The following is a 13,528-nucleotide window of genomic DNA, read 5'->3' as shown; positions in this document are numbered from 1 at the left end:
CTTCAGTCGTTTTTTCATGAAACATTTGCATGATCGTTACCTGACAAACCAGGACTATGCTATACATATACGTATGCAAACATAAGCATATTTTACTTACTTTTAAGTATTTTGTTAAGATTCAAAATAATGTTTTTTTCTTTTCACAAAATAGAATCAAACCACCTTTCCTTACATTGTTCCCCTTCATTTTGACAGTTGTGAGCATTTTTTGTCGTTACATCTTTATAAAACTTTCTCACATACAAACAAAACAGGCCAGCAGACCATATACTATATGGCGATGTCACTCATCACAAAGATTATAATATTGAAAATAAAATGGAAGTTGTGCGTTCCTCTACAGAACAGCACCTTGTTTTCTTGAGACATAATGTAATCCATGCTCTCCCATAACAAATTAGTTCTACAATAGCACATTGTATGGTTTCCTAACTGTGGTCAGACCCCTCATTGCCATGAAGTGCTGTATGTTACGTATTCGTCATAGGTATTATATAAAAAATAACCATGTGCCACCCAACAATGGTTTGAAGTATGTAGTCTGTTTGTAGTCTGTCCATCCTTACTTACTGTGCAAGACAATATATTTCCTGAGTAAGGTTGCATAATATTTGTGGGTGTGGGTGCTGGCAACGGGGTCTGTCTACTTTTAAGTCTTGCAGCACAAACAGTAAACACAGAGATTAGGTGATCTCTGTTCAGTCCAGCTTCAGGAGCTCAACGTAATTTGCTAAGGGCCCAAAGGAAGGGCCTAAGAGTCTGAATTCAAAGGTCTCACAGGCCTGTGGGAAAAGCTAAATCATCATCAGCCTCCCCCCCACAATAAATCTGATATCGGCCTGTTAACAACTTGTGAAGAAAGCCATTCTTCAGTGAGTCATTAGGCAAGCGTTGTATTAGTAAGGATTTAAATTCTTCACAGAATTCAAAGCTCATCTGGGCCTGGTGCTTTGCTTGTTGGGAATTCGCAGCTCCCTTGACTTCCTGCTCTGTTTTTTTAAGTGTTTTTCTCTGTGGGTCTACAGAATAAAGTCAATTTAGATTAGGAAAAAAACGTTTTAATATTCTCTTCATCTTTTTCCCCTCTTTTTCACGACAGCATCTTAAGGGTTTACTTTAACGTGGTTTGTTGCCAAATTCACATCATCTCTGTTTATCGCGATTCTCCCTCCAGCTTTATGAGAGAGTCAGGAGTTCAGAGAAGCCTCGATAGCCATCAGGGTTTTTAAATTGGCCTCAGAGGTTTCTGTCCTGCCTCTGGGAAGATCTCTTTCTCCTGCACTGGATCAGAGTAACTCCCACGTGGTTTTGCCAGGTTTCAATACATATAAATGCAATTGAGACATGAGGTCACAGTTGAGACAGTCACTTTAATGGCAATAATTACAGATCACAAAAATAGCAGTTAGTCTAAATAATTACATAGCAGCAGGAACAATCATAAAACATCTTTAACATCTGAATTCTTGCAAAGCAACAAGGCTATTTCATAAATATTCAGTAGATAAATAAACTCCTCTGATGGGTATACACTCTAGATGAAAACATGTTCATATATAGCAAAAAACATTGAGTTGTACTTGGCGGATAATTTCAAAACCACACAATTTGACACCATGTAAGTAAACATGAAATATACTCTTTCTGTCTTACCTGATTTGAAGCCTTACTATGCAAACACAGTCGTATAGAACATATCTACAACAACACATATTATATCATGTACTTTTTGTGTTCACAAAACAGTTTTTAACTGTTTTACTCATTTTGAAGAAAATCAGACAAACGTTACAAGATTCTAAGCTGTTACTCTTCAAAACCTCTGAGCTTATGACGTGGCCTCCAGCAGTTTTCTGAGTCAGATGTGATCTCTTTTTTTTAACTACGATTCAGGCAGAAAGGGAAATGAAAAGAGTGATACCTTTCTCATGTCTGTCCGTTAAGTAAACTGGAGGCTAAGCTGAAAACAGCAGCTGGTTAGCTTAGCTTAGCACAAAAACAAAAAAACTCGGGGAAACAACCTGGTCTGGTTTGGTGTGAAGGTCATTAACGTGAGTATAATAAGAGAAAGTTACTGGTTCCAAAACCTTGACTTTTTGGTTTGGCCCATGTCCCATCTGCTAACATGAAGGAGGCGGGATTTAGGACCTATACTGCAGCCAGCCACCAGGTGGGGATTTGGCTTCACGTTAGGGGAGTCCATCTTTATATACAGTTCATGGTCCCTGGAATCAAGGTTTTTTTTATTTTTAAATGAGCTGTAGAAGTAAATAAGCAGATGTTTTTGACAGAACCAGATTAGTAATCCACCTCTGTTTTTAATCTTTATGCTAATAAAAATGAACTTTAAGCATAAGCTTCGTATTCAAGGAATAAATATGATTGGTATCACTTTTCTCATCTGACTCTCGGGGACACGTGTTTCCCAAAATGTTAAACTTCGGCTATATCCCCGTACTGCGTCCTCTACCCGTGCTAAACACAACAGTATTTGCCAATATGTGACGATTAAGCAACAGACTGAGAATAAAAGCTTCAATATGCACATTCAGTTTGTGAGCCTCTGTTGAGACCTAACAGTCGTGTTCAGTTTACCAAGGCATTCTGAATGTGACCAACGACAAAGAAGACATTCAAACGGGCTGAGTATTGTTTGTGTGTGTGTATGTTTTCTTTTCTGCTGTGTTTGAAAGCTCTATTCAGCACATAAAATGGTGGCTCCACGACATCCACCCTCTCGTATTAGTTGTGTTCACCTTTGATTCTCCTGTCATTACTTGTTAATAAAGGTAGAAAATAACAGTCCTGGCCCTGGCCGCCTTTTTAATGACGAGCTCTATTCTTCAGAGCTGCCTGCCTGTTGGCTCGAGGTTCGGCCACAGCGGTCACCGCGCCTCGGCACACTGCACTTCGCCCTTTCATCTCTGACGGCGCTGATCAATGCGAGATCAGAAGGCGAACCACTTCATCTGCTGCCTGTCCATGCGTGAGTGTATCTGAGGGGTTTTCTTTTCCTCTCCCCTTAGCATGTAATTGGCTATGTCCCCCCCCCCCACCCCCAAAGGCTTAAAGTCTAGTAATCAATGTGTTCAAGACTCGTCTCGAGAGAATGTGGAACAAAAGAGAAGACCAGTTCGTCTACAAACCAGCCACCTTCTTTTGGTTAAATATAACATACACATATCATACAAAGAGATCTTCTTATTTTGAGTAATTGTAGGTGTGAGTCGTGTTGGGAATTTTAGAACCAAAATAAACCAGTATGAACATTGGCTGTAAGAAGAAATGGGGGAGTGTGCTTCAAACACACAGCACAACTGTGATCAGTGTTTTTACTGTTCACCCAAACCTACATCTATGTGATCAAAGTCTGACATGTCAGTAACCAATAATTTAATAAAGTGAAATTTTCATCATTATCACATGACTACATTCAACGAGTGCTGGGTATTTCTCACTAAAATATGGTAGGCCACCAATATTTTTTTTAAACATCTGGATAATGACGTGTTACAGTAAACCACCATGATATACAAGTACACCTCTGCACCGAGGACCAGGCGTCCAACTGCAGGACGGGCCAAAACTGCAAAACTGCTAAATGCCTCTTTAATTTGAAATATTCATCCAGTGTAAAAACGTTGACAGCCACAGCTCTCAGAATGTTAATTTAAGGTTAAAGCTGCAAAGATTTAACAGTCTTAAAGTCTTAAGGTAATTTGTTTCATGTAACAGTGAATAACCAAACTCTCAGAGTGTGACTAATTCTGCTGTAGCTTTCACCAGCTTTCATTTCTTTCAGACTCGCACTTCAGTCAGTGTTAGATTGGTTCACTGTTGATTTTTTTCTAGAGTGGCACAACATCTTGAAAAGAACTCGTCGGAGGAAAGACACAGAGGCAACTGAGTGTCAGACGTTAATGGATAAATCACAAAGATCTGAACCAGAGATTTTTTTTTGCTTGTAAATGATTAATTCAAGAAGGGCAGTAATGTATTTAAAGTCATGGGTTTAACCCTTTCACAAGATCTTTTGTTTACTACGGAACATTTTCAGTCATGTACCCACTCGTCTCCTGTTGTGGGACACAGCAAAAAAAGAAGAATGAGTGACTAACTCATCCAGAGACAACACTTCAAACTTGATAGATTCTCAAGCAAGTTTCTTTTTTTTAAACAGTACAGAACATATTTCAAGTTTTGAAACTTGAGAGCTTGACAGTCTGCCCCTAAATAAACTGGAATAAGTCTCCAGTAGAATCTTCTCTCTGGGTTTAAAATGTAAAACTTGATTTGAGTGGCCCAAGTCAGGAAACAATTATTTCATGATTAAAACTTTCTACCAAACACGACATTTCTGCTCAGGGTTCATTTGACTGCCCTTCTGGCACTGGAAAGCTTCTGAGAAGGCTTCGAAATTCTGGAGAGATCCAAGCACCCTAAAGACAAAGGTAAAAAAAACATTAAGAAATATCTGTGAGTGGAGCTGCATTGATTCTTATGTTTTCATAAGGAATACAAAACAACTGGACTATTAGAATTGCCCTCTTTAGAGCACATTCCTCCATCAAGGCCAAATTGTCGCCTTAAAATCAAACAAGCTGCACCACATTTCACTCATAGACAGCAGTTAGCTAAATGGGCCTGAATTTTTTTCATTGACATCCAAGAATTAATTTCCTGGGAAAATAGTGAAAATGTTGAAAAAACGAAAATCTTAGCAAAAAAAAGGCCTTACAGCAGGTTTCATTGAAATCAGTTTAGTAGTTTTTGTATTCTCACACAGACAATCTAACAAACAAACCAATGGACAAAGGCAGAAACACAAGCTCTAAAGTAATAAGTCCTCACTGGTTTTAAAATGTGCAGCCTCTGCTGTTAACCCCAGGTCATACTGAAGCTGATTACCTGTATTCTAAGGGACTGTGTGAGTCCGTCTTGATGGACTGGCTGGCGTACTCAGGCCGATAAGCACCACACCACACCTGGAGATAGAACAGTTACAGAGAGGGAGGAGAGAAGAAGAGAGAAATGTGTTTATTTATTCAGAATGTATAATATAATCACCTGTTTATAATTTATTATAACACTTTTGATAATTATCTTAATTCACGGCTCTTATAGGTTTTTCACTCATGAACCAATAGAACAGACTTGTTGCTTTCTTGCACTGTCAGTGTTTTTTGCTTGTTTTTTAAATTCCCGGGCATCACAAGGGTGTTTACTTTGGCAGCTTTTCTCATTCTCTATGTTTTTTAAGCTGAAAACTGATTTTTATCTGTGATTGTTTCAGCGTCTCCCCCCTGGCGCCCTGTGTACTTCTCAGTTCAAAACATCCCCTGAAAAAGGCTCCTCCTGACCTTTCACTCTCGAGTTCAGGTTTTGAAATCCTCTTTCAGAAACAAAACATCCCTTCCGTAACACTCACTTGGGCAAAGTTGAGAAAGAAAAGTTGCTTGTGATCCATGTCGAGACCAGGAAGACAGGGCTCCTCGCCCTCCATCTCCACCCACTTCAGGTAAGCCTTCAAAATAAACAAACACATACAATTATTTTAAGTTAGTTGTTATTGCCTAATAATAAAATATGGCTTAGTGCTTTTGAATCGAACCTTGTATGCTTGACGAACTCCTCCGTTGTCAGCAATGTTTTCCCCCAAAGTGCTGATTCCACTCACCTGCGTTACACAAACAAAACCACACACCGACGTGAAACCACTCATTCTGCTGGTCTCTTAATACAAGGTTCACAGAGTCGGGGATTACAGCTGAGACAACACCTCTCATTTCACGCAGGCCACATGGGTGCTTACGTTCTGTCCACCCGCTAGCTTCCAGTTGAAGTTGCCGTACTGCTGCACCATGCACTGCGACTGCTCTTTAAAATGCTCGGCAGAGTAATTACTCCACCAGTTCAGCATATTGCCGTCCTTGTCAAAATTACGACCTGCAAGGAAAACAACGTGTGAGGCTAAGGGAGGTTTTCATGTTCCAAACATAGCAGCATTTGAAAATGTGCTTGTTTAACAGATTTGAAATCGGTTGTTCTAATGATAAACAGTATTTATCCTTTCAGGTTTCTAAAACCATCCACAATGAGTCACTAGCGTCTAACCGTTGTCATCGAATCCATGTGTGATCTCATGTCCGATAACCATTCCTATTCCACCGAAGTTCAGGGCCTGGTGCTGATGTTTGTTGAAGAACGGCGGCTGCAGGATCCCAGCAGGAAACACTGGACACAGGAAAAATAACAGGAGTGAAAACATTGTGTTCAGGCAGCACTGATGAGGATTACATTGAAGAGGTTATTACTAGGTTATTCCATGAAAACACCTCTGAAACTCTCACCTATCTGGTTTCTGTTGGGTGAGTAGAATGCGTTCACCACTGCAGCACCAATAATCCATCTGAGGAGGGAGTGAAAAAAATGTATTGAAGCCGATAAAAAAAGCATAAACCATTTTAAGCTGGATAAAAAAATGTTTTTAGACCGTCATGCTCAATGTTATTTGATTCTCTAGATGAGGACAGTGGTTTTTTTTTTCTTGGGACTGTAAAAGCAATAAATTGTCGCAGCATGTCCCTTTCATCAAATCAGTTTTTTTTTCATTAAGGCTGAACACAACCTGGTTTATTCTCCTGGTAACAGACAGAGGAGCCACAATCTTAAACTGTCCTCGCAAACCATATTTGTATAATCCAACTCACTTAGAAGAGGAGTTTGTGTTCCAACCTCCGATGACATTTTTCGGTCACGCACTTAGAAAAACATGGCGTCTGCCTGAGTTCACAACCTTGTGTTTTTACTATTAAGAACATTTTGTACAATCAGCAGCTTACAAGTCAGGATCCACCGGTTCTCTGAGCTTCTTCAGACTCTTTTGCGCCTCAGACTTCAGGTTCTCCAGGATGTTCTCAAAGTAGTGCTCTTCACTAAAGTTCAACTGGGAAGAGAAAGGGGACGAGATTAATGGAAAGAGAATCTTTGAGTTATTACCTTTACCAAGGAGCTTAGGTTTTTCTTCAAGTTCGTAGGGAATAATTTATGGATCTAGAGGAAAAAATCAATCTGTTGAGCCTTGGCGGTCATATGCTAGTGTCCACAGTGTGGCCTGTAGACATGGACTCAGTGTCTACTTACATGTGCATACTCCTGGTCAAGTTTCAGGTTGCTTTGCTGTAGAATATGATCTGGATAACCAATGTGCTCCTTGATTGCCATGGCCTATAAGAGAAGCAGAATGATCTGTATGATATGAATACACATGTGGGTGAGATCCTCCATTATCTCCTCAGTGGGACTACAAACTGCACCTTCTCTCTTGCTTTCTCTTTTGAGGGTGCGTCCATCCAGCTTAACTCCTCGAGAGTTTCCACATAGGCTTTCTGGATCTTACCGATAAGGTCACTGACCTGTGAACATTTGACACAAATAGCAAAGATTGCAGGCACAGTCGAAAGCAGAAGTGCAGTTTTCATAATAACGAGCTCCTGAGGCTACAAATTAGAGGGTGTTTTTTTTTATGGCATAAAATGTTTCGCGAAATGGACACAAAACACTTAACAAGTACATCATGCATTTTGTAACACGTCTTTTTTAGGACACAGTATTTGTTGTAATTATAATTCTTACTCTGATGACATATGTTATATTATTTAAACTGCATTTTACTATACTGTTATTGTATTTTGGCTAAGTCACTTAAAGACGCCCACAGGTGGATTTAGAAGAGGTAAGATATGATAAGATAGTTAGAGATCTAAGTGACATAGTCAGAATGAGGGAGACATGAGAACGTGTGAAAGTATGACATAGAATTAAATAGGAAATAAAAAGAAAAAACCTTAAATTGGTGGATTTAATGTGAAGCTCTGTAAATGTATATAGATAGAATTTTAAAGTGTCATTACCACAATGTGTAACATTGAGATCTGGCATGAAATGCATTTCCTAAAACTAAATGGCTTTGTCTTGTTAATACTTGATAAAACTGAAAAATGTCAAGAAAAATATTGCTCATGTCCAAATATCACAAAAGGCAATAAAGAAGAATGAATGACTGTATATTCTTATCCTTGATTTAGTGACGCAATGCACAGTGAAGCTTGAAAATGAACTCTTGGCACCTCCAGGTCAATTTGGTGCACATAATGAATGTCACACCACGAACCTCTGTGCACAAGCTCAGGCATCATAGTCTGACGTAAACATCTGCTGTGGTAGTAACTGATTTCCATGCTTGGACGAATATGTATATCTGATTGGTTCTGTGGTGTTAACAGACCCAAAAAACAACTCACCATTCGTTTGCTTTCTCCGGCGAAGGTCTCACGCACGTACAGGGCGCCAACTGCGTTCTCCATGCTGTTCTGGACGTAACGGACGCATTCCCGCCACCAAGCATCCTCCACCGTCGTCCCATAGAGAGTCTGTTCGCACACACACAGGCACACACACAGGCACACACACTGGAGAACTGTTTTTCACCATGCTCACATTAACATGTGTCATGCCCTGTGATGCTACGTGCTTCGTACCTTCCTGTAACGGGCTCTGGCATCTTTGAAGCGGCGGCTCAAGCTATTGACTCTTTCAAAGACGAGCTGCCAGCTGAGGTAGTTCTGCATAGTTCTGCAAAAGTATATATTTTGATAAATTCAACCTGTTCTCTAAAGACTGAATCTTTATGGTGTCAGCGTTGCACGTGGCTTTTGGCCTGACCGGGCGCTGTGTCTGGAGAGAACGTCATTCATCTTCTCCAGGTAGGGGGAGCTGTAGACCACCACCTCCTCCGCTAGCTGGACCTTGACGGACACACTCGACAGCACACCCTGAATAAATTGTGTCCAGTTGAAACCCTGAAAAAGAGATGTTAACATGTTTAGAGCACCACAAGTTAAGGTAAATATGGAGCATATATACAGCATTTAAAAAATATTCTTGTTTATTTAGATTTTTCTTCCTTTTTTCTAGTGTGGGAAGTTAATCACAACTAACTCCAGAGACAATGTTGAAAAAGTTCATCAGTTTTTCAAACAAAAGATAGAAAATAATTTGAACCGTTGACCTGTCTGCTCTTTGTTAATAAGGTAAAGCAGAAGAAAGAAGTAAAACCTCACTTACATTAAAGCTGAACGTGCTCTGTAGTTCACCCAGTGTCATCTTGTTGTAGAGAACTGTGACATCTTGTCTTTCCTCTGCTGGTGATGTGGCCTGTCCATCAACAGGGAAGTAAACAAAAACACTGTCTAAAGACTGATGCTTGGTTTTATATTTACTGAAAAAGAAATGGGTTAAAAGTTTGGCTGATCTCCCTGGTTCACACTCAATTGAGCCTGGCACTCTTGTTCACAGGAAGCAGAGACTGGAGCTGCTCATTTATCATCTAGTCATTATTCATTTTCCTCAGGTCCCAGAATTCCATTTCCTGTCGTGGCTGGCACTCACGTTGGCGATGTCTGTCTCCAGCTCCAGCACTTGCATCATTTCCTCCCACACACGCTCGTCATCCTGGGTCAAGTTCCTGTCCTCTCGGGTTATCTTCGCGATAGAGAACATGAAGTGCAGGTAGGCGTCTCGAACCTGTGGTGCCAACAATCAAACAAACTGATAATGTTGCCTCCACAACAAAATCAAGGTTGTGTCAGGAAGTAAGTTTTTAATCTGATAAGTTTGCCAGATTGTCAGTTAAAGGTAAAGTAATGTATATTTGTGTTGCTGTATGATTGATAACTGTAATGTGACAACAATATAATTTGGTTTTAGTAACATTCATACCCTTATCCTATAGAAAAAGCAATTTTTTGATTGTTTTTGTTGCTGCTAACTCAAAACCATCGAGGTAAATGGAATATGTATGGTGCTTGAATTAAGTTTTAATCAATGAATCAGGAATCCAATGTTTTTGAATAAAAAAGCCATTGCTGAAAGCCACCCACAAAAGTCCACTTACCTCCATTGTACTAAAGTGAAAACAGCAATGTCGGAGATAGGTATCTCTTAAACATGTAAGATAAAATTATAATAAATCAAATAAAAATTACATAAAACCTAAACTACCTGTGTAGTCTGATACAGTTGAATAAGCAGATGTATCTTTCATTGAGATTTATGAGAGCTGATCCTTTGTGTTATCACCTTTTTGTAGTTTCCATCATTGAAGTAATAGTCTCTTGATGGCATTCCAAGTCCTGGCTGGTCAATCTGTTCAATATACCAGAAGAGCAATACAAAATGTTTGCACATGTATTTTTTACAATGTGATTAAAAGCTAAGGCAGCAATACTGTAAAAAATCCCACAAAAAACAACTGTAACATTTTTGTACTAATATGAATATAAATATTTTCTGCATATCCAAAGCCTGATACAACGTATTCCCCTGTACCATTAACTAGACGGTCATCCTGCCATAAATACTGTTTACAGCACTAAATGCATGTTAATACGCAGCTAAAAATAGACCCCACAAGTTCACTATTTACTCCTGTCTGAGATAGATATAGAATAATTGCAGCCTGTTCTGTAATAACTGCATAAAGGTTGATTAAAGGTTATTCGTGCTCAGATAAACAGTAATCTCACATAAATTATATGACGCCGAGAGTCCCGGTCATCTGTCCAAACGTACAAGTCCAGCAAAACCTTCTTGTGGAAACGAGCAGTGAGCATCGCCAGTGTGTCCTCGAGGCTCCACATCTCCTCTGCAAACAGGAAAACATCAGAACTTAATTCAAACAGAAAAAGTATAAAGCAGGATTCAACGTAGCAGGTTGCAAAAAGCAGGTTTCTCGTGTGTCCCTGCTGCTCTGGGTCCCCTGTGTAAATCTGTGTGAAGATATGCGAGGATGGTGCAGTTTGTGATTTGAGTTTCAGGAGCTTGGGCAATGTAGAATATTTAAAGCATCCTTCAGAGTTCTGATGAGGACCTGCTCCTTCCCCCTTCATGTTCCTCACCTAACTGCTCGGCTGAAGACCCTCCGCCGGCCTCTTGATCCCATCAACAAACCTAATTCTCAGCTGTACACAGAGTCCAAACATAGCTGCCCTGTCTCTATGTGAGTATTTGAGTAGGAATATGCTTGTGCTTGTTTGTGTGGATGTGTTACAGGTGCACACTTGCCTGTTTGTACAGAGTTAACACTAATCAGAGTACAGAGGTATTTCTACCTGTTGTGGAGTTCCAGTCGTCTGAGGCCACAGGCCAGTCTCCGATACTCTCAATGAGCGTCAGGAGGGGCTGGGAGTCACGCTGCTCTATGAGGCCTGCAGGTAAAAAACCACATGATAATGCATACATGATAACATATAACAGCAACACTGCAGTCTCTATTCTCTCTGAAGTATCTACTATTCATCTTCAGTGAGACTGAAAGATCCTGTTGTGTGTGGTTTTTACATGTTCTCACAATGTCTGTGTGGGTGGTCACAGGCTTCCTCCCACAGTCCAAAGACATGCAGCTTAATTTAATTGGAGACTCTAAGGTGACTGTAGGTTTGAATGTGAGTGTGATTTTTTTTTTAAACTCTTATTGTTCATTGAGCACAATGTATGTATGTATTTGTGTAGTATAGAAGAGGGAGGCTGTCTGTACGATCACCTGTTCAGGTCAACATGCCTGTTCTCTTGCCTCCTTCTAGTGGAGAAACCCATTTTTAGAGTGAGTGAAAAGATCCTTACTCTCATTCATGCAGGAACTGTAAAGGGTTTTGGCCTTTCTGATGGCATCCCTGTCCTGTTCGTTCTCCGTCTCCAGAACACCTGCAAAAACAAGACACATGCAAACATTTGCACTCCGAATGAAACCCACGCATGCAGCTCTGAATGCCACCACCCACTGACCACCAAAGGTTAGACCCATGACCCTGGCATTGCGCGACTGTGCCAGCTGACCTTTGAGGACAATCTCCAGCTTGTCCCTCAGAATGTCAAAGACACTGTGACGAGAGCTGGTCTCCGGGATGACATGGCGCTCCAGCCAACCCCCGCAGGCGTACTGGTAGAAATTATCGCAGGGCTTCACTGACTTATCCATGTTCTGCAAGAGCCGAGCAGCTGGTGGGGAAAGAGAGAAACATGGACAGGATGAGGGTTCGGTACGTGGTCCTTTTTTTTTGCAAGAATGAGGGGTCGACTTTGCAAAAAGAATCAGCAGGGAAGCAAAGAAAAAACACTTCCTCTCACCTGCAGTGACACAGTCCTCCGTGGTGCACACATCGTTGAGGTTGGAGCGAAACAGCTGACCTGGAAAAATCAGTGTTGACACTCATGAGAGAGAACGGGAAGAGACTGGTGGCTGTTGCAGTACAAAGTATAAAGCAAATTCTAATTAGCCTAGATCTAGGGTCTGTGTGTGACGGGGGTTTGTCTGTGTCAGCAGCGACTTTCACTTTTGTGTGGCACTGCTGATGTGGCAGTAAAGAGAATTACAGTATTACAGTGACTATCCGAGGTGAGGTGCTGGAATATGACACAAGCCGGCCCACTGGTTCCACATCCTGCGTTCAGTTTACAGGATTAAAGGACTCACCCTCTCGTGTTGAGCTCCTTGACACACTGGACCTGTTCGATTGTTCTGAGATGGATGAAAGAGACAGATTTTTATTTATTCTAAATAATGAAGAACACTGCATCATCTTTACACCATCGGCTGGCAACATTGAGAAGTTGCACAGAGAAAACTAAATGATATTTTCTTTAAAAATAGCTTCAAAGCTGCAGTTTAAGGTCAAAAAGGTCAGATAACAGTTGTTAGTATGAGCCAATACTCAAGACATATCATTAAGTGTGTTGTAAATAATGTTCATTTTGGAGATGTTTCGACCACCACTCTCATTTCCTGTGTCAAGTTGGGCTCACATGCAGAAAACAACAGAGCAGACACTTCATTACTGCTGCCATCTGTAATATCTGGACCTGACAGAGCCATTACCTTTCACAACTGATGTGTAGAGGACTACCAGCCCGGCCAGGGCACAGCTGACCAACAACAGAAGCACGGACAGGCTGATCTCTGCAACAGTCCAACGACGCTTTCCAGGTTTACTTGATTTCTCCATGATATCCATTTGACTTTCGGATTTGCCCATATTCCTCCTGACTGTGGGAGAGACACAGTTAGAGTGTGGGATGGTCCAGGCAGAGAGCTCCCTGTGTGTGTGTGTGTGTGTGTGTGTGTGTGTGTGTGTGTGTGTGTGTGTGTGTGTGGGCTGTGGGCTGTGCAGTGATCCATCAGTAAACAGTGCCAGCTGACCTGCAGTGAGTGAGATTGAACTGCTGCACACCTACAACAACACCACTGACAGTTGTTGGGAAACTGTTTGTCTAGTTGCAAAAAACAGTTGGTCACTTTTCACCTAATTCTCTCTTTTTGTATCATGGTATTTATAGATATTTTTTCGCTATTTTTAAACTCATGAAATCCATGAATCTCACTAAAAGCTTAAGAGCTTGTTGCAGCCCCTCTGATTGATTTATCATCCGCGTTAACGAGATGATTTCAAAAGGAAAGGAATTGGTAGAT

The 13,528-nt window shown here is 40.8% G+C and overlaps 1 protein-coding gene across 1 annotated transcript; it reads right to left on the bottom strand.

Annotated features, from left to right (window-relative positions):
- Positions 1-4,149: 4,149 nt before the first annotated feature.
- Positions 4,150-13,094, bottom strand: mmel1 (membrane metallo-endopeptidase-like 1). The gene is made up of 23 exons (XM_061070296.1): positions 12,938-13,094; positions 12,536-12,580; positions 12,190-12,249; positions 11,899-12,060; positions 11,686-11,766; positions 11,175-11,270; positions 10,590-10,708; positions 10,144-10,209; positions 9,454-9,588; positions 9,130-9,219; positions 8,728-8,864; positions 8,544-8,637; positions 8,307-8,435; positions 7,320-7,418; positions 7,147-7,230; positions 6,846-6,949; positions 6,354-6,412; positions 6,118-6,237; positions 5,816-5,949; positions 5,615-5,680; positions 5,432-5,527; positions 4,912-4,988; positions 4,150-4,442 (listed from the first exon to the last, which is right to left on the bottom strand). Exons 1-23 carry the CDS (start codon positions 13,092-13,094, stop codon positions 4,343-4,345), a joined length of 2,310 nt encoding a protein of 769 aa, XP_060926279.1. The 3' UTR covers positions 4,150-4,342.
- Between the last annotated feature and the right edge of the window lie 434 nt (positions 13,095-13,528).

This window comes from Limanda limanda, chromosome 4, assembly GCF_963576545.1.
Source record: "Limanda limanda chromosome 4, fLimLim1.1, whole genome shotgun sequence".
Taxonomy (NCBI): domain Eukaryota; kingdom Metazoa; phylum Chordata; class Actinopteri; order Pleuronectiformes; family Pleuronectidae; genus Limanda; species Limanda limanda.
Note: the sequence above shows the minus strand (reverse complement) of the source record. Positions and strands in the feature narration are given on the sequence as shown.